Source organism: Zychaea mexicana, assembly GCF_025766255.1.
Source record: "Zychaea mexicana strain RSA 1403 chromosome Unknown BDB00scaffold_14, whole genome shotgun sequence".
In the NCBI taxonomy this organism is placed as follows: domain Eukaryota; kingdom Fungi; phylum Mucoromycota; class Mucoromycetes; order Mucorales; family Lichtheimiaceae; genus Zychaea; species Zychaea mexicana.
The window spans coordinates 393688-414364 of NW_026516677.1; the positions used below are offsets into that span (position 1 = coordinate 393688).

Consider the following 20677-nt stretch of genomic DNA (forward strand, 5'->3'; position numbering starts at 1 on the left):
AACGTAAATAATTACTGTTCACAATGAAGAGGGCTGCGGTTGATAAAATATTCCTCATAAGTCTATATAGCAAAGTTAAAAAAAAGGGCATGAGAGGGTACTGCTGGAGGCGGATCCTACTGTGTGGGATGGTTTGCTTCGTCCCGCGTATTGCAAATGATTTCTTGATGAACCAAACGTTATCAACGCTATTTTTTATGCTACTATTATTGTTATATATGGGATATAGTTCTCGTCTTCTCTGTTCTTTACAAGTGCACCTTGCGAGCTAACTCGCTCATCATCGAAAGAAGATCATCAATGGAGAATTCAAGATGGAGCCGAGTGTCTGGATAGCATTTTTGAATGAGGTTCTCCATCTTTTCGTGCTGCTGTATGAATTCTTCCTGGATGCCACGCCATACGACTTGCAGCAAGCCTTCTTCTTCAGAAAAGTGTTTGTCGACACGCTTGTACAGTTGCTCTAATGATTTCTTAATCTATACACACAATTGTTGCTGTTAGTAAACAAGGGTTGCATCGCAAAGTGTACAGTATATTACCTCTTTGGCTGGATACATGGCAATCACTTTACGCAGCTGAGTCTTGTTGTAGTTCATGTGGAACTGGACTTCTTCGGGTGTACTCGTGTGCATCAGGTTATCTACGCCCTCAAAGAACTCTAGAAGCTTGCCTAAGGGGCGACGGATTACAACCTTAATATATGCATTGAGACTGGTATCATAGTGGCTTTTGGCGTATTTGATCCATTTCTCCAGGACATGAAGTTTGTTGGATCGAAGTTCGTGGTGGAAGTGATGCATATTTTCTAGGCACCATTATTGCTGATTAGTTTAATCTTTATAAAGTGAAAAGGCGATAGCTCGTGCCAGAGATAAAAGGAAGGATGATGAATCTTACCGATATACATAATATTCGCATTCAGTTGCTCTTTATCGTCACCTGTCTGATCCGTTTCGCGAGCAATTGAGTCCAAACTGGACATCATAGCGTTAATGATCTTTTCATAAGCATCATTCACCGTTTGCCGAGTCTGCGAGTCAGGTTCGACATTGGCTGCGGCCACTTCGAGTCGCAAGGCAAATAACTGATTTTTGTTTCATGTTTTGACATGCGTACGTTAGCACCTCGTTCTATCTTTTTCTCCCTTACTCATCCCATCCATCAGAAGTTCTTTTTGCAAAGTGCTTACCGGAAATGTTCGGAAAAAGGGCAGAATGCCTCGACGCTTCTTTGTGCTCACTTTGGTATCTTCAATGATTTTGAGCTGATCAGATACGAACCGCTCAAACATACGAGTCAGCCGCTGCATCAGCGAGCTGCATAATCGTAACAAAAAGTCTTGATCGGAACCCAACCATTTGTCGTTTTGGAACTCGACCGATGCCAGCATACTAGCCGTTTGTGTAGGATCACTCTTTACACCATATTCCAATAAACTGACAATACTTGGTTCGAGCGTTTCAAAGATTATTTCCATCCAGTCACTATAGAGCAATACATTGGTTATTTTTTTTACGTTTCGTAAACAGAGAGTCAGAGAGATGTAAGGTGTGTGGCTTACATGATCTTCTTTGACATTTTAATGTCGCGTGGTTTTTCTCGACGACCGCATAATTCGTTGGTGTTAGGCACTTGTGCATAAACGTGGCCTCGTTCCAAAAATGATTTCGGTGCGCCCTGAGAGTACTGGAATAGATCGCACATAAAATTCTGTTCCCGAGTCACTAGCATTGTACCTTGGGCCATCAACTGTGCGAAAGCCTGTCAATCAAGGAATAAAAGCGTTAGGACAGTCCCAGTCTCAAACATTTTGATCCACATTTTTTTTCAAACATACATCATCTGCGGCACGTTCATCGCCATCGATACTAGCGGCACCGCCGCCAATAACGCCTTCGACTGATCCACGCAGCATTTGACGATATCGGTTCGTTCGTGAGTCTTCGCTCCGTAAATTAGCACCATACGCTAACGCTCGCACGGGTCGAGATTCTTCAGGCTTGAAAATATATTCTAGCTCGTCCAGACCACGGTTACGCAGCGTAGTATAATGCGGTCGCACACTCTCGATCAGTTCGCGAGTATCCTGCTCGTACAATGGCGCCATGGTTTGAGCATAATATCGTTGCAATTCGCTGTACATACGTGGCTCCATTTCCTTCTCCCATAGCGAAAACCCTTGATACTTGATAAGATTGTTCTCAATAACGGTATGGGGCATTGCGACCAATGTCTGTTGGGGCTTGCGTGGGTTTGATGGTGTGCGGGAACTGACAGCTTTCTGATTCTCTGCCTAATAACCCATGAGAAGATATGCTTCTTTTTCAGTATGGTAGGTTATGGGATATACGTGACATATCAAGACTCTTTTTTACCTGCTTGTCAAACTGGCTTTTCATGAAATCAAAAATGCGCGCACTAAAATTGTTGCTATGCGAATTATACACTGCCATTCGCTCTTGAACGGCTTTCATATTCTGCATTCCATCGCCCAGCTTGATTTTCAGGACCTGCTGTACTTTTTCGGCGGAGGATTGGATCTGCTCGACGTTTTCTGCGGTGTCCATTGGATCGAATTTGAGACTGTCGAGGCATGACCGGGGTATTGTAATAGCGTTCTATAAAGTGGCAAGATATTAGCTTTTTTTTTCCTACTGGCAAATTACTCAACATGGAATTATTTCGTTATAGAAAAAGGATAACTTACCAATAGATCATCGAGCTCACGAACAAGGCTATGTTGGTTCTGTGCTAGAATCTGCAGGCCACGGTTCTGTGATTCGATTTCTCGGATATCATCACCCATACTCTGTTGACAACACACATAAGCGGTTAGATACCCTTTTAACAGCAACTATAGAAAGCACTAGCTTACATTAAGTTCTGCGCTATAAAGCAGTAACCAGCTATCCATGCTATCAAGTTCATGCAATGCAGCATCGATCTGATCAATAACTGAGCGCACGCGTTCGTCGGACTGGATTATGGCATGCACATTGGCCTATGCAGCAAAGGAAATCGAAAATTATTAAATCATAGTCTCTTTTTCCTTTGGAGGTATATAATAACTTACAGCTTCCAAAGCATGCAGTTCGCCCAATAATCTTTTTTCGAGTGCTGCTGCGTTTCCACTCGTTTTCCAATTGAAATCGGCCAATAATTCTTCGACATTCATCAACGAAGCCTTTTCCGCCATTTTTTCCTGCATCTCTGCCACTTTGCGCATTTTCTCTAATATCGTATACAATAGAAGCAAATTTAGTGTAAGAAGGCAATCTGTATCATCGACTTTGCTAGCAGGAAATCGTGTCTTTACCCTTTTCTTGTTGAGCTTGCTTTTCTCTTTTCTCCCGTTCACGTTTTATTTCTCGGGCACGCTCACGCTCACGGCGTTCTTCTCGCTCTTTCTCTTTAGGATCAGTGGGTGGAGGGTAGCGCTGTATTGGCTGAACGTGTTGCTCTACGTACATTGAATGAAAAAGAACCCCGAGTTAATAGGGTGGCGTGCAAAGTTATGGTAATAAGTTTGATGGTGTATGTACCAGGTTGTATGTTCGTTGAAGGGGATATTTCGACGGCGCGTTGAGGAGTCCTTGGTGCGGGTGCTGCAGGTGGCGATGGTGCCGGGCGACTTGCAACAGGCAAAGTTGGTGCTGGTTGTGACAGGGGCGAGTGCTTGGGTCGCTCAGGGGACATGTTGGGTGGAGGAGAAGGATAAGAGCGAGGATCACTTTCAGGCTGCGTTAAAGTTTGTGATAAAGTAGCGGATGGTGGCAGGGGAGGTGAGGAGGTCGTCGACATGGTCGGTGTTGCAGTAGAAGGTGATGGCGGGACGGCTGATTGTGGTGAGTTAGTGGAGGGCGATACTGCGATAGGGTTGGCGAGATCTTTTCCATGATCAAATAGATTTCAAGTGTGTCAGTAGACAGAAAGATGAGAGCAAAACATAAAAGCAAATTGCATTTCTTACATCGTAGTAAGTAACTTTCATCCACGTTAATAAGACGGGGTGATTTTCCGAGAAAGCGTTGACAGGCCTGAATTACCCCTAATTTAGCTCGAATATACCTTCTCAGCTATCCATACTTGAAAACTAACATACATCCACAATGTGAGCCATGAATACAAGCTTGTCTCGTGGTCTTTCAACAGCCCAGACGTATGTCTTGTTCAGCATCATCGAAAATTGATTGGCCTGTTTGCATGTTTAAAAGATATGAGCATAAAATTATCTGTGGTTAAACCGCCATTTCCTCCCCTTCTTACATCAATTGCTTCGATCTGCTTGATATCATCAAGAGACCATGACTTGCCAATTGTAAAAGCACCGTTCTGGTTTCGCTTTGTTTTGTATAAGCGAATCTTGTTACGTTTTTCTATTAATTAACATATTGTTAGGAAGCATATATCAACTACAAATTTGGTACATATAGTAACTGACAAAAACGTACGAGTTAAGCAGAGATATCTAGGTTTGCCGACAATCTGAGGTCCTTTGGCACCGTTGTTTTTTGCACTCGGGTCGGTTTGCTTTACATCTTCAAAGACTTTGAGATGGATGAGCAGCTTTTCAGCGGCGCCTTTAATAATATATGTGTAGGTATGCATTCAGTTAACAGCGCAATCGCTCATACACTATTCGAGTTCTTGCGGACAATATGGTCACATACCCCCGGAATCCGGCGAGAACAAACTGTCAATGATGGCCTGTCTAACTGCCTCCGATGCCATAACCTTAATGGGGTGTTGTAAAGAACGTGCTTTTTCGCCGCGCACACATAGCACCCAACCAGCTTTAATTCATTTTTTTGCGGAGTTTCCACAAGTTGTCCTGTATCGCTAATGCGCTTCAGTACAAGGACCGATCACAAGTAATTCATATTCCATGGTAACGATAAACTTGCTTTATGTTGTTACTACAACTAGATGCTTGTCCTTGATGATATCTAATAAGGCTTCAATGAATATGCGGTAATGATTTTGGAATGCACAATGAGCCCAATTAGTGTACGGTTCCCTATTATCTTGTTTGATAAGATGTCAAAACTGCCGTTGTTAAAGCCATTGCAGCAGTGAGTAAACTTAGCAGGATGTAAGCTATTGTTTCTTATGTTATAATGTATATATGTGCACCGAGTTACCAACAGGCTGTCCATGCAGAAATCAACTATAACAATCGCCGAAAGTACCGTTGGATTGTTGATTATTCAGAAACACTAGAACAGTAACACAACTTTTTCTTAATCCAAGGAATAAACAAGCTGCAGCTCTCTATAAGATCTCATAGAATAGGAGAGAGGCATCATACCTGCACAATTGCTGTAGAATGACGCATTGTCTTTTTAAACATAAATGTCTGTGATAAATATTTATATTCAGGAGTGGCGTAAAATGTTGAAGACTCCAGCAACCACCACCATCATGTTATTAATTCTGGGCCCAGGTCAATTCAAAAAAGGGTTTAGCTTGGTAAGCAAAAAGTAAGGTATAGACAAAAAAAAAACAGCAGCAAAAATCTATAACTCGCAAGTGTAACTTGAACAAAGTTCTCCAAAAGAGTTGCGATCCATTTCGCTGAAAAACTGTAGCCCAGATACTCGTTCGACTGAGCTCAGTTGTACTTGGAAGTCGGTCAACGGGGTCTTGCTATTGATGGATTGGTTTGGCAATACAAACACGCCCAACAAATAGTCGGAATCGCTACCAGAAGACACAAGCACGATCTTGAAGAAATGGGTAGGAACTGCTACATTAGGTATCTTGCCGAGAAGCGGGTATTCCATGAAGTAGCCTGGATTATTGGCGTTGGTGGGCGCGGTTTCTTGATCAATGTCAATATAGCCCGTGTCATTATTACGAGGGAGGAACAAAGGTCCAGTGTAGACATAAACGTCGGTATAATTATTTGTTAAATCGCGAACAAAGCCTTCGAGGTACGCCCAGTCTATGTTTTTTTCTTGTCAATGTCATTGAACCAAAACGTGATATTTCAAAAGTAAAGGACAACAGAGCACTTACAATGGCGGTTGAACCCGATGCCGACTTGAGGGGACATGTTAGTTAAGAAAAACGTTTGGTCCATGGCGTCCTGAGAGTAAACAGCGTCGGCTGCAGGCGCCATATGACCACGATCATAACCGCTGCGAGTATAGTCGCTCAGGCGAGCTCGGAAAATGGCCGGAATATCCTTGTCCTCCTTAAAATTGGACCTGTCGCGATCGACGTTCTCGCCCGCTTGAAGCGATTGCGCCGTGAGATGTTCACCAACCCAATGAGGAAGACGATTGCGACGATCGTATGAAGCAACATACTCCTCACGCTGTAACAAGTCCACAACTGGTCCTACAAATCCAGTTTATCCGCCCCCCGTTTTACCGCATTAAACAAAGAGTACAGAATTCAATTTTGCATCCGCCCATACTGTATATGCTTTTACCTGGATTGCCAAGCTTGAGAATGCCAGTATCTGCAGCTTGACGACGGACTAAGGAGCCCCAATGAGCATGTGCGCCAGAGTGATCGGTGCCTGTTAGTGCACAAGACATGAGAAATGTGCAAAGGACACCGATAAGAAAGCCTATGGATAAGAGCCGCAGAGGGCTTTGCGATGACATTCGTGAAGTCATTGCAAGTGGGTGAAGGATAAAGTATGAAAAGGAAAGAGAGAGAAGAAGAATTGTGATGTCAGGTACGCCTTTTTCTGTGCTTTTGCATGTCATGCATGGTGCGCGTGACCCCGTTGAATGTGTAATTCTGTTAGGTGATTTAGTGCAACAAACACTATGCTTGTTTCGATTGCCTAATCCACGCTGTCTCCGCTTGGAGCATTTTGTTCCCTATAAGCATATCTAAACACACACATGGACAATACTCGATACTACATTATGTGTTTATGAGCCAACTGACCTTCTTCGTGTAGAGTCACAGCAGGAGTCCTACAAAGGGTAATTGACATTTGAAGAAAAGCTAAAGCCTTTCTCTACGAAACGTCTGTCGATAATTCCACAGCTAATCAGCAAGCTTTCAACTAGATTATTCCAAATTTGTCCACTTTTGCTTTTTTTATACTGTACTTAACTTGTTTTAATAAAGTGTGTACCATTGCGTAGTTTATAGGATTGTTTATGAAGCCATAATACGTGTTACAGCTGTTGCTGATAAGCAAGTAGACGATGAGTAGTAAAATTGTGGTAATCACCGTGCTATATCATTTGTACCGTGTATCATCACCTTTGCGAACATGCATGATATCAATAGCCGAGAAGAAGGAATGCAAGTAGTATGATCCACCCTACACAACTCTGCATTGATTTGGGCCTTTTTTTAAGAAAAGCAAGGCAACCTTTCATGATGTTCAGAATTCAGTTTAGAACTTGGAAATTAATTATTGTGAGCAGTGTTCTTCTTTTTTTTTTCACCAAAAAATGTGTAAAAGGAATGGCACTTTTGCTACTTTGGGACACTGTTCTATGCACCAAATTTGTGATACCAAAATGCTTCTACTGGATAATGACCAAACCTAATGATTTTGATTGCAACGAACGTTTTGCAAAGTCGGCCGGCATGGATGAATTACCCTTTTATGCCGTTCTTAAATGGAAAGGTATGATTGTGATTGAAATCAAGTCATTTTAATAAGAGGGGATGTGCTAATAAATCATGGCTGCTATGTAGAAAAACAAACTTGTCTGCTGCTCCTGAAGAACGTAGAAAGTATAAATTTGACGTTCGTGCATGTGTTAAATTGTGTTTACTGCTAATAATGTACAATTGTATATTGGAGGGTAAGGGGTCATACTATCAAAATATATGTAAGATGGGTATTTATGTACATCAGCTTCTTGATTGTCTATAGGAGCCTTGTCTCTAGATCGTAGTGACGAGAACTAAGGCTGTGGTGCCATTGATGATGTTGCTGTTGTTGATGGCTCTCTCCAACCGTCTTGGTAAGTTGGTGGAGGAGGATAATTGGGTGGAGAAGGGCCAATAATTTTGCTACCGTATGCCGGCGGTGGTGCCTCAATTTGGACAATTGTATGTTCTGGACCTGTTGTTGTTGTTATTGTTATTTGGTTGCCATTGGTATTCCCGCTATTGGATTGATACGTTGATGACACTTCATGATTTCTGTGTCTTTGGCTTGCTATTTGATTTGCATATATTAATATCAATCTTAAGCATAAGGACAATCACTTTACGTATATGCAAAAGACATTAGTACATCTGCTTACCATTTCTTCTTATGCGTTCTTGTGATTCCCGTAGCTCCCTTTCTCGATTCTTTTCCGCATTCTTTGAACGTTGTCTCAGGATCCCAAAGATTATGGAAGCAAATACGATCAATACGATCACGGCAATAGTGATTGGGTCCATCTTCTTTAATTTTCGGGGATACGTGTGTGTGGAAAGAGGCTATGACTAAAAAAGAAAAAAGCGACATGGGCTTCTTTTAAACTTTCGGACAGTGCGCTTTGTACTACATCCGCGTACATAGTATTGTATTACTGCTGCTGAGCATTGTTATAGTCCCTACGCAAGAAGAAAACCAGGAAATGAAGGTGACATCGGAAACAACCTTGCTTGTGACAGATACATATACAAGAGCGCTACTACACACACAGAGCACTGCTCAGCATCTACGTATGTAACATGAAATTGTAAGAACGAGGTTGCACAAAACACAACCATTTACTTTAAAAAACACTAGCTGCGTACGGAAAAACAGGAAAAGAAGACTGTATTTCAGGCTTGAATAGCTTTGCTTAATTGATAATTTCGATTAGCAGAGAATAACAGCATTTCTTGGTCTTTGAATCAAGTTAAGCATAGCATTATGAAATATGATGTGCCTCGGGAAGCTGTTGTCGAAACTCACGCGTGTGCTCGCGCAGCACTTCACTTGCAACACCAGCGTTCTCCGATTCAATAACCGCAAGAGAATGAAGCTCAGGAACAATAGCTGATCATCATCGACATCGTCATCAGCCTAGCAGGAACCGAAATGACGTTATCTTCCTGCGCAAATATGAGGTCGTTGTTATGGTATCGAAGGCATAGTTGTAATCCGTGTATTGACGAGCATGACCCCGCATTACTATACAGCATCAAGCATCCGTGTATAGCTCTTTACCGAACAATACTGAAGAAGAAGATGAGGTACGTTTTCGTTTGTTTTTTTTTTGCCTCTGTTTATATAATAGCTCTAAAAGAGCAAATCAATAAAGCATATGACGTGCTTACCCTGGTATTCACTTGGTTGATGGCTACAGCGCATCATATTCGGCGGCAATATTGTAAGCGAAATAGGAAAAAAGAGTCTTCGCAAAGTATGAAAAGTGCGAAAGAGGTGTCGACTGTGACGCCCTTGATGAATAGGGTTGGTGCTCCTAGATATGGTCATTAGCGATAGACAAACTTTTGTAGAAATGAGCGGGTTGTAATCTATTGTTGTTGATGATTATGTAAAACTCTTAATATTCGCCTGCGTATCACCCGTGGTAATATTTTTTATATTAGTATAAAAGAGACTATAGTAAAAAGAGAAAGAGATCGCCGTCCAGCATGCATTAACCCGAAAAAGCGGATCAACGTCGTTCTTAAGCACACGCATATCTCTTCTTCACTGTAACCCGGAGGAGCCCGATGTTAGCCAATCAAAGGGCTTTATTGGCGAATGATTTTCCATTTTAGGATTTTCTATCTCTCTTAAACCTTGCAAATTTTAGCCCGCCCAATCTACGTTGCTTCAGCCCCGAAACACAAACACCAATCCGCTTTGACAGTCGTGGTAAAAAAAAAGAGCGGGTATGAGCCATGTGAGGGTTGGGTAGGTAAAGAAGTCGTGACTATCTTCTTCTTCTTCATCATCCAACAAGGATGGAATACAACTCAACCACAGCGTGGGGACCCTGTGGCAAAGGTGTTGTTACATCATTCTTATGATCGCACGTGGGGCAAAAACGGCTTAGTTATGAATTGGGGATCGTTGCTGTTGTCTTTTTCAACATGCTACTAACAGGAAAATGATCGACCGACGTTACGCGTGCTATGAGCGAGTACTAGGCCAAACAAGTGAGAAAAGGGCTGCATCGTCGTATCTCACAATACTAATAGGTTTATTTTACTGTGACTATTTTGGATACCAGCGCATGACTTTTCCAGTGATAAGGGTATCTCTTTCGGTCCTCGGGAGAAAAGAGCATGAAGTGAGGGAAAAGCTGCTATCATAAGCGATTGCCTTATCGAGCCACCAAAACGCTTTTCTGGCGCTGATACAAGTTGTTATACAATTCAACAAATTATGTGTTGTGCATTTCTTATCTTGCACTCCTCAACAGTACTCTAAGCAGTCCACAATATAAAAAAAAAGTACTATTATCACTACCCTCGGTACCAAAGCATATGATTCCTCCTGCCGCCAGCCCCTAGCTTCCTTTGCACCTTGTTTCTCTTACCAGTAGCCACAGTAACAGATGAGCCCATAAACTGAGAATCGAGAGTCTTAGTGGCGATGGCGCCATAGACATGATTCAAATGAGAAGCAGTATGGGCTAGGGAGAGACTGGCTATAATGGTGTTTTCTCGTCTCCCATCCGGAAAAAAAGAGAAAAAAGACTTGTAGGTGACACAGAGCCTTCCTCTCGTAACGATTGTCAATGATCCGCTCGTCAGTTGATGCAGAGGATTAAAAGCCGGCTGGTCCCTTGTCCCCCTTGCGCGTTTCTTTCTCTCTCTCTCTCTCTCTCTCTATCCTTCTCAACCAACCGCTTCTGTCTGCTATTCTAGCTCGCATACGTACAGCACGCACAATGTATTCATACCAACGACATCCTCACCAGCCTTTCATGGCCCCACCTAGTAGCGCGCCTAACCAACCACTACAACAGACTGCCATCGCAATGGCGGGTGCTGCTGCTCCTGTCTCTCCATTCGACTTTTGTCTCGACGGATCGTTCGACCAGGCCCTTTTGGACATGATGACAACGAGTACAGCGGATTTGTCAACGATGGGTCCTTTTGATGGCACTTCTTTTCCTACCACCCCGGACTATCAGCTGGATGCCACCCTTTATAGCTGGAGTTTACAAAAGGAACAAGATTGGATGATGCCAAGCAACCAGTCACCACCACCGTTATTTTCAAACTCTCCACCCTTGTACCCAGAGCAACAACCACAGCCACAACCACTTCATCAACATCAGCATCACCAAGAGCAGCATCAGCACCAGCATCAGCACCAGCACCAGCACCAACGAGAGGCAGTCCACTTCTCACACATCCACCCGCTCCAGACCCTTTCTCCCCTGGCATGCGATGCATTGATGACTACATGCACTACTACGCCCAGCTCGACATTTTTCATGGAAGAGCCGACATCCATCGCGCCACACGAAATGTTACCTATCAGCAGTCATCACAACAGTATGGACGCATCCATGTCACCATCATGGTCTTCCCCACCCGAGTCTGTTACCAGTAGTATCGACGACAACAAGCCCACCACCCCGCTTAATAGCAGCTTTGAAGAGCACGAACTCGTTGAAATACCAAAGCAACACCGGCATAACACTGCCATTACCACTACAACACTCTTTGACGACGACAACGACGATGATGATGAAGTAGACGATGACGACGAAAAAGACGATATTTTGGGCGAGGAAGAAGACGAGGAAGAGGATGACAACGACAGCGATTCTGATTGGTCGCTCGGCAAACAACCACAACAACATCTTTCACGGCGGCACGTGCGTAAAATCAGCAAACCATCATCGTCCTCTAGGTCTACTACTGTAACTACCAAAAAGACAGCACGCAAAAGCTCAGCCAATCATGCGTCGCAAAAGTCACTTTCACCACAAAGCACGCCAGACTTGACCAATAATAGCGATGTCCGATGCACGAATTGCGAAACCACGAACACTCCATTGTGGAGGCGTAATCCAGAGGGCCAGCCTCTCTGCAATGCATGTGGGCTGTTCCTGAAACTCCATGGCATTGTGCGTCCACTGAGCCTCAAGACAGATGTGATCAAGAAGCGTAACAGGGGTGGCCACTCAGTTATCAAGTCTTCAAGACGCCGCAAGTCTCGTCGCTAGGTCAGTAGTTTGAATCAGAAGCATCACCGCAGACTATGACGACTAAGAGGGGCTATGGAGGCGGGAGTTTTCGGGATTTGGGTGATCGGCGAACCTGCTTGTGCCACCACCACCACCACCGTTAGCATGTTCACTTTTGTACATAGTGTTTTTTCGTTCTTACATTCGATTCGCTTTCCCTTTCTCTACGCTCCCCCCTTTGCACCTCTCACTAAGTACATTAACTCACGCACTCACACAATACATACACTCACATACTTCCATATTTTGCAGACAAATGTTTTCCATGTAATCACCCCTTTTTTCACACGTCATATACATAATGTTTTATTTTCCAATTGTATGCCTCACTTCTAGATGTTTCTTTTGCGCTAATATGTACCTATTCTGTCAACCGCTTCAACTCTCACGTTTGTTAATATGACGATTATGATACGTTTCTTCTTCTTTATGAGTATAATATACATAAACCAGGTTTGATGTTATTAAATGCGGAGTTTGTTGTTGATTGTGTAGCTATGATAGTTACTCGTTGCTTTCGCTCATGATGGATCACGGGGAAATTTGTGCGACCAAGAAAGAAGAATATACTGCATAAAATTTTTTTCTTGAGCTCAGGGCTTTATCTTGGTTAATAGCCGTGCACCGCAGGCCGGGAAGAGATAGCATTGTCGGGGTTTGAACCTTGTCTGCATTCGCTTCCACTGTTCAAAAAAGTGTGTGTGCACGAGAAAAGGCAGAGTTTCCCTTATTTGCATAAAATTTATTATGGCTGTATTAACCGCAGAGCAGCTCGAACAAGTAAGTTAATATCAAGGCAGTAGCTCAAAGCAAGTAGACCACAGAAGAACTTATGAACTTTAAATCTTGCTGTTTCTAATAGTTTGATCGCGATGGGTAAGCTCATTTCGGGTTCCGTGTGTGCAAGTTGAATTCAGTAACTGTCTTCTTTCCCAACGCTCTTTCACTTTGTCAAATGTAGATTCCTTGTGATTGAGGACTATTTTTCCAAGGAAAAGGCAGACGAGCTCAAGTCACGGGCAGAGACGCTGTTAGAAGAAATGTCTTTGGAAGGACACCCGCTTACGCGTTTCTCGACGGGAACAGGTCAAGACAAGGAGCATGTCGGGGACGACTACTTTCTCACGTCTGGTGATAAAATTCGATACTTCTTTGAGGAGGGCGCTTTTGATGCGGAAGGGAACCTCAAGATTCCCAAGGAACGCGCCATCAACAAAATTGGCCACGGTATACAGCATAGACGATGATAATACGTTCTAATGGAACCCACCTGCTCAACGTGTTGTGTATTCCCTACTATTACGTGCTAGGACTACACGAATTGGATCCAAGCTTCCGGTCCATATCATTGAATGATAAGATGTCGGGCATGACACGAGATTTAAAGTTCAAGGACCCGCGGGTATTACAATCCATGTTAATTTTCAAGGCAAGCATCGTTACTTCTATTGTATATCTCGGGCGGGAGATAATTTAAGAGGACAATCTTTACAAAGGAAGAAAGATACAGACATGTCACAAAGCCGCTATCAATGTCGCATTGTACTAAAAATCGTTTTCTTGCCTCTTCTTTTCCAGCAACCTTATATTGGTGGTCCAGGTAAACAGGAATAAGCCATGCCAAGTGGGAAATCTCTCTTCTTCTGTAAACATACTCAGAAACTCAATTTTGTTTTTATCCTCCACACTTTCCCACAACACAAATTTTAGTTCCTTCCCATCAGGACTCCAGCTTTCTGTACACTGAGCCATTGTCGGCTGTTGGGTTTTGGTTTGCTTTGGAAGATTGCACAGAGAAGAACGGTTGTCTGTGGTTCATCCCGGGGTCGCACAAAGGTAGGGCTGCAATAGTCCAAGAGAAGCTTAATTACAATATACTTGCCAACCTAAAATGATGATGACGCTATTGGTCATATGTGTGGAAATACTTAGATACACCCATTACTCGTCGATTTGTGCGCAATTCCAAAGGAACGGGAACAACCTTCATTGGTGATGAAACACTCAACGTCGATGAGTCCAAGTATGTCTTAAAGGAAGTCAAGGCTGGCACACTTGTTTTGATCCATGGCAGCGTGGTGCACAAGTCAGCACCCAACTTTTCCGAGAAATCTCGTTACATTTACACTTACCACGTGATCGAAGGCACCGCAAACTACCCTAAAGATAACTGGTATGTATCATATATACTGAATCATGATAATTTGAATGACAAAAGTACCGGCTAGGGTTTATCGGATGCGAAACTTTGTATAGATTGCTTATCGTCTTTTATTGTAATATTCTTATAGGTTGCAACCTACGCCAGGGAAGCCTTTCACCGCTATTTGAATTCAAATGATGCTGTTTTCCTTTAGCATGCCTTTTGTTACTGTTGCATCGGTTAATACTTCTCCATCCTAATTCTTTGGGTGTAAACTATGCCTTGTACACCGTAGACGGTTTACAAAACATAATAAAAGGAAACCTGATTAACGGATAAGTTAATTGCCGAAAGTATGCTGCTTTTGACATAGCCTTTCTTTTTATTCTCTACTGCTTAGCAATACACGTTTTGCTACGCATAATGGCCTTTTGCTACCAGTCAATCAATTGTTGCCACAGCAATACATTTATAGGAGCCACAACTGCATGGTTGCCTCATTCAAGGGCCTAGGCAGAAGGTTGTCCCGCGCTGAAACTGTGGTTATTTTGCATCCAATTCTGATCAAGCTGTAGTCTCTTGTACTCAAAGGTATAACCCAAAAAAAGCTTATCTGCACTTTTTTACTACTACTACTGCTGCTGCTTAAAAACGACTTTGTAATCTAGACCTTTGGCAATCGGTGTACATATTCTGCCGTTTTCATAAAAGTCCCTCATCCGCGAGCTCTAGTAATGGGGGAAAACCAGCGGCCATCGTAAACCAAAACCACCATATTTGGGTTAATAAAGTTTTGTTACTCAGTCAAACAAATTTAGTGTACCTGACTTTTTGACAGCTCATTTTTTCAATACAAGACAAATGACGTAGATCTCCTGAAAACGTGGGTGGTAAACGAAAACAAAAATATCATTGTCTAATACCACTAATTTTTTTTCTATTACATTACGCACCTGGTATGTACATTGTTTCATGAAAAGTAATACGAGCTACACTGGTTTGATATGGAGCTTACTACTGACGAAAAAACAAGCCTTTGTATAGGAACTGTTTGCTCCGAACTCCCCGGTTACGGAGAAGAACAACAGCTTGGCGTAAGACGATGCGCTGCTTCTTGCTTCAAACACAACTTGAGAATCCGTTGATCGGGTAACTTAGGATCCCAGGCATTTCGGAATATCAAAAAAATGGTGCTAAATGTGGTGATTCAAACAATGAGAGAGAACAAAAAAGCATGAACTTTGATGCATGTCGGCATAACAAAAATAGCGTCAATGTAGCATAGTTCTGCAGATCTTGGAAAAAAAAAAGCTTAAAGAAAGAACGAAAATGCAAGTGCTCCTTTTACGTTTGTTCCTGGTGCCTTGAATTTTTGTTGAATTATTGATAACAGACGTATGAAAATGAAACAAAGCAATGAAACATGATGAAATTGAAACAACCGACACTCTGTCGTAAGCCCAGCGGAGGATGCGACGAAAGGCCCACAAAACAAAAATCCAGGCACATCCATGAAAACTGTATAAATAGGGAATTCTGTAAACAATCTCTTTGACGATCTTTACAGAAAACTCTTTCCTCCGTTTTCCTTTATTCAACGCCATCATCATGTACACTTCTATCAAGGCTCTTTCTCTCGCTGCTCTTGCTGGTCTTGCCGCAGCTGCTCCCTCCGGTGGTGCTCAAGTCACTGTCAAGAACCAATGTGGTTCCGATCTCCACGTTGGCCAACTCACCAACGGTGAAAGCCAAGCCAACGTCCAGGTCATCAGCCAAGGTACTCAAAAGAACTACGATCTTCCCAGTGACTGGCAAGGTCGTTTCTGGGCTCGTTCCGACTGTGATGGTGATGCCTGCTCTGCTATTGCTGGTGCTGCCGCTCCTGCTTCTTTGGCCGAGATTACTTTCAAGGGTCATGCTGGCTATGACTACTACGATCTGTCCTTTGTCGACGGCTTCAACTTGCCCATCAAGTTCTACCCTGTCAATGGTAACAAGGACAGCGATGATCAATACCGTTGCGGTGCTCCTGCCTGTGGTACCGTTCCTTCGTGCCCCGAGGATGAAATGAAGGTCTACGGTAGCGATGGTCAGGTCGTTGGCTGCAAGTCTGCATGCTCTGCTTACGGTACCGATGAATTCTGCTGCGCTGGCGCACACAATCTGCCAAGCACTTGCAGCCCTAACCAATATTCCAAGGCTGTCAAGGACGCTTGTCCCGATGCTTACTCGTATGCTTACGATGACACTACTTCGACCTACATGTGCAAGGCCGATACCTACGAACTTGTCTTCTGCCCTTAAATATTTTTTATGGATAATCTTGTATACTGCACATACACTCTATAACTCTCATATTAATGTAATTAGTTTGCTTTTATAATCGTACCGTCATTAAAACCGTTTGTCTTTTTTTAATTCCATTTACATATTTCAGCTTGTTTTACTTCTATTGGAGATGTTGACAAGCGCAAAGGGAAAAAATGGTAGACTTGGCTACAATGTATGAAAGAAACTGGCAATGATGCAAATTCGAAAGGGCAAGCCGAACCTGGAAAACCGCGGCACTTAGGACACATATACACGACGGCAAGCGACGGCTCAACATATGCAGGTAGTACAATATGCCATTTTCATTCGAGTATATCATGATCGTTTCCATGATTTCTTCTTATCAGCCGCTTTTTACTGCGTCCCACCACAACAGTTAGCCAATGAGCGGCAGCAGACCCACCCCCGGGTAGTGGCATGCAATAAGGGGTGTTTGTAGGGATCGTGTTTTACTGTGATGAATCGTCCCTGTGAGGCATTTCACACCTACGATATGACGTGGTGGGCCCGTTTGGGTTTAGTGGGTAAAGGATCTCTAAGAATTAAGAACTAGTGTGTATATACCGCATAGGGAATCGACAATAAAAAAGAAGGGTTCTCTAAACGATGACAAATCCGAAAATCTGACCCTTCACAAAGTTGTGTCACATTGGTGTTGTGATAGGTGCTCAACCGGAGCGAATAATTACCAGAATCGATGAGGTACTACGTGTATGCTGTGATCATATAGATCGAATGCGTGCCGGTAAAGAAGCAGAAACAACAGTAAGAGTTCCAGCTGACTTATTCCCTCCCAAATTCGGGCTGTCTGCCAAGTAAAAAAGCGTTTTAGTTAACGGTTTTTGACGGTATTGAGGATGATAGCATCTTCTTACATGTGCAATGGATCATAATTCAGGCAGCGATATTATTAAGCTTGTTGAATAGTTGTTTTTAAGCAGGGTTCTTTCCAAAATATAATACACAAACCTCAAGTGGGAAAATAAGTGACAATGATAATTAGTTGTAAATTTAAAACGATGTGTTATACACCGAGATCACTTTTGATTGCTGATTATGTCAGTTCTACAGGTGGAAAAACAAGAAAGAGAAAAAACTCGTTCTTCTTGTCACCCATTCCTCCCAATCTTGGCATTTTCGAGCTTTACAGCCACATATTATTTCTATTACACGCATAATCAACATGATCGAAAGAAAACGAACCAGTAAAATTACACAACCTATGATTTACAAGAGTAAACACAGGGGCAGCGGCGAGTAAACCATATATCCTCATGTACCACTGTAACAAGATCCTGATGTGGTTATCCGGATAAGCGGAGGAGTATGTATCAATAAAAAAAAACAGGAATGTGAGTAGCAAATTTACATGTGTGATATAGAGCGATGGGAAAAGGGTCTTATTCCAGGGTTCGAATTTCCCATAGGTGATACGTACAAACAATCCGCATGACCACTCTTTTTCGTTTCTCGTCTTTCCTTTTTGCTGTTTTCCAAAGACAATGATAGTATAATTATATATCAGTGATAGGTAGGAATGAAGAGTACAAGGTTTCAAAAAGGTTCGAGTGTGTATGTGTGTGTGTGTGTGTGAAAAAATCAGGGTTCACATAAGATACTTTTGCTCAAGGGAAAAAAGGGTCCCCAAGTCGGGGATCCATCTTCTCTTCTTGACCCTTTATCATCAATGTTACTTAAGCGTGGTCCGGGGAACTGACTGATCCGAGTGCGCAATAGATAGCAATGTTCTACAATGGAACAAGCAAGAAGCCCATTCGGCCCCGAATACAATGCGCAATAACTAAAGGCATCGACTACAACAGTATTTGTGAGAGTGCGCGCGCCCGGCCTTGTACAACCATCAAGACCCATGTAACACCAGGGAAAAAAAAAGTGCGATGCACCCTTTCAGGGTTTTTGCCAGCTGCTTATCAAAGACGACCCTTTTTCTCACTCTACGTGAGTGGGGTATCCTGTGAGTGAGTGAGTGAGTGAGTGAGTGAGTGAGTGTATGTGTTTGTACGTGTATAAATATAAGCCCAAATTTTCCTTTAACAAAAGTTCGCAATAACCGACTCCGCCTCGCCTTTATAAACCCTTCTTCTTCACTTGAATCTTCTTCGCCCACTCCTCTAAACACCCTCCCCCCTTTTCTCTCTTCTTTCTTACTCTCTATTATGAAGTTCACTTCACTCGCTGCCGCTTCATCTTTGCTTCTGGCTGCCACCACTGCACAGGCCAAGACATGGCTTCTACCTATTCCTCAGTCTGTAGAATGGACCGGCCATGCTGCTCCCCTGAGCAAACGCTTCACCATCCGCGCTGGCGGTGACAACAAGCATGTGCGCAGCGCCGCCAGACGCTATGCCGATCTGATTTTCAAGGAGCGCTGGGTGCCTGTCCAAGTCCCCTATGAAGAGGAGACGCTGGCATCGTCGGACAACCCATTGACGAGTCTGGACATTTCCGTCAAGGACAATTCGGTCAAGCTGGACTATGGCGTGGATGAGTCCTATTCCCTGGACGTGCCTGCAAGCGGTGGTAAGGCAACCTTGACGGCCGAAACCTGGGTAGGTGCTCTACGTGGCCTTGAAACCTTTTCACAGCTGGTGATAGCTGGGGACGACGATAAGTTGGTGGCACACACGGTGTCAATCACGGATGCTCCTTCATACCCTCACCGTGGTGTTTCGTTCGACACATCGCGCAATTATTTCCCAGTGGACGATCTGTTGCGTCTTTTGGATGCCATGTCGTACAACAAAATGAATGCGTTCCACTGGCACGCCACCGACGCACAATCCTGGCCTCTTGTGTCAAAGTCACACCCGGAGCTCTCCAAGAACGGCGCCTACAGTGCTTCTGAAATTTATGGTCCCAGGGATGTCCAACGAGTCCTTGACCATGCCGAGTCACTCGGTATTCGCGTCGTGCTGGAGATCGATATGCCTGCCCACACGGGTGTGATTGCTGAGACTTACCCGGACTACATTATTGGCTATGAAGAGTTTTGGGCAAAGTATGCCGCCCAACCGCCAGCAGGCCAGATCGATCTGATCAACGAGGATGCATGGAACTTGGTCAAGGACTTGGTCAAGGAAGGCACCGAAGCATTCCCGGATTCATTTTACCACACCGGCGGTGATGAGATCAGCACTGCTTGCTATGAGCTGAGTGAGGATATTGTCAACTATACCAAGGAACACAACATGACAACCTTTGAACTTTGGTTTGAGTGGACAAATAAGCTGGTGGACTATGTTGCCAAGGATCTCGGTAAGCGACCTGTGGTATGGGAAGACCCGATTCGTGACGGTGGCAGCCTGCCTGAGAATGTGGTCGTTCAAGTCTGGACAGCACCCCCGCAAAACTATACTGTAAGTCAAGGAATGGGGTAAAAAAAACAACAAGAAGAACAACAGCCGTTTTTATATAAAGTCGTCATAACCTATACAATATAGAGCATCGGTCACGACGTCATCGTCTCCAACTCGGATTACTTTTACTTGGACTGTGGCAATGGCGGCTGGGTCGGTAATGATCCTCGCTACATTAGCCCCACGCAGCAAGCAACTCCTGACGATACTTTCAACTACGGTGGTACTGGTGGATCGTGGTGTGCTCCTTACCACGTAAGTTTTGTCTCTCTCATTTATCGCCCAGAGACATGACAAAGGGCAAAAGGCATATTGACAACTCCCTGAATTTTTCAATAGACATGGCAACGCATGTACTCGTTTGATATGACCTACGGTATCCCTGACGACTCTCCTGGCAAGATTATTGGTGGTGAGGTTGCCATGTGGAATGAACAAGGCGGTCCTACTGTGCTCGACAGCAAGCTGTGGCCTCGCAGTAGTGCCGCTGCTGAGGTGTGGTGGTCTGGCAGCTACAATCAGGATGGCAATCGTCGAAGCGTTCGTGACTTGCAGCCTCGTATCATGGATTGGAACTATCGTCTTGTGGCTCGTGGTATTGACGCTCAGCCTCTCCAGCCCCTGTGGTGCGTGAAGCATCCAGAACGCTGCGACCTCAATGATCCTGCAGAGTCGGATTGATAATTTTGAAACTACTTGACAGC

At 43.7% G+C, this 20677-nt stretch overlaps 7 protein-coding genes across 7 annotated transcripts; 4 read left to right on the forward strand and 3 right to left on the reverse strand.

The window, feature by feature from the left end:
* Positions 1-248: 248 nt before the first annotated feature.
* BDB00DRAFT_758417 (exocyst complex component Sec3-domain-containing protein) lies at positions 249-4611 on the reverse strand (the record flags this gene model as incomplete). Its single annotated transcript, XM_053119055.1, has 14 exons — positions 249-479; positions 543-808; positions 901-1087; positions 1193-1487; positions 1565-1764; positions 1841-2292; positions 2369-2621; positions 2711-2812; positions 2879-3004; positions 3077-3234; positions 3320-3397; positions 3546-3741; positions 4270-4379; positions 4455-4611. The coding sequence occupies 14 exons, from the start codon at positions 4609-4611 to the stop codon at positions 249-251; spliced, it is 2811 nt and encodes a 936-aa protein (XP_052982760.1).
* A 747-nt stretch (positions 4612-5358) lies between these two features.
* On the reverse strand, positions 5359-6665 carry BDB00DRAFT_809093 (uncharacterized protein). The gene is made up of 3 exons (XM_053122459.1): positions 6440-6665; positions 6022-6345; positions 5359-5947 (listed from the first exon to the last, which is right to left on the reverse strand). Exons 1-3 carry the CDS (start codon positions 6627-6629, stop codon positions 5520-5522), a joined length of 942 nt encoding a protein of 313 aa, XP_052982761.1. The 5' UTR covers positions 6630-6665; the 3' UTR covers positions 5359-5519.
* A 1224-nt stretch (positions 6666-7889) lies between these two features.
* BDB00DRAFT_869434 (uncharacterized protein) lies at positions 7890-8376 on the reverse strand (the record flags this gene model as incomplete). The annotated part of the gene is made up of 2 exons (XM_053126606.1): positions 7890-8146; positions 8235-8376. 2 exons carry the CDS (start codon positions 8374-8376, stop codon positions 7890-7892), a joined length of 399 nt encoding a protein of 132 aa, XP_052982762.1.
* Positions 8377-11900: 3524 nt separating this feature from the next.
* Positions 11901-12050, forward strand: BDB00DRAFT_725740 (uncharacterized protein; the record flags this gene model as incomplete). Its single annotated transcript, XM_053118237.1, has 1 exon — positions 11901-12050. A coding segment is annotated over one exon (150 nt), but the record flags the coding sequence as incomplete, so codon positions are not given.
* An 829-nt stretch (positions 12051-12879) lies between these two features.
* On the forward strand, positions 12880-14625 carry BDB00DRAFT_809098 (phytanoyl-CoA dioxygenase family protein-like protein). The gene is made up of 6 exons (XM_053122460.1): positions 12880-13349; positions 13433-13551; positions 13701-13722; positions 13833-13958; positions 14055-14295; positions 14414-14625. The coding sequence occupies exons 1-6, from the start codon at positions 13163-13165 to the stop codon at positions 14451-14453; spliced, it is 735 nt and encodes a 244-aa protein (XP_052982764.1). The 5' UTR covers positions 12880-13162; the 3' UTR covers positions 14454-14625.
* A 927-nt stretch (positions 14626-15552) lies between these two features.
* On the forward strand, positions 15553-16666 carry BDB00DRAFT_809100 (thaumatin). Its single transcript, XM_053122461.1, has one exon. It carries the CDS (start codon positions 15874-15876, stop codon positions 16567-16569), a length of 696 nt encoding a protein of 231 aa, XP_052982765.1. The 5' UTR covers positions 15553-15873; the 3' UTR covers positions 16570-16666.
* A 2107-nt stretch (positions 16667-18773) lies between these two features.
* BDB00DRAFT_869438 (glycoside hydrolase superfamily) lies at positions 18774-20654 on the forward strand (the record flags this gene model as incomplete). The annotated part of the gene is made up of 3 exons (XM_053126607.1): positions 18774-19973; positions 20058-20228; positions 20313-20654. 3 exons carry the CDS (start codon positions 18774-18776, stop codon positions 20652-20654), a joined length of 1713 nt encoding a protein of 570 aa, XP_052982766.1.
* Positions 20655-20677: the final 23 nt, after the last annotated feature.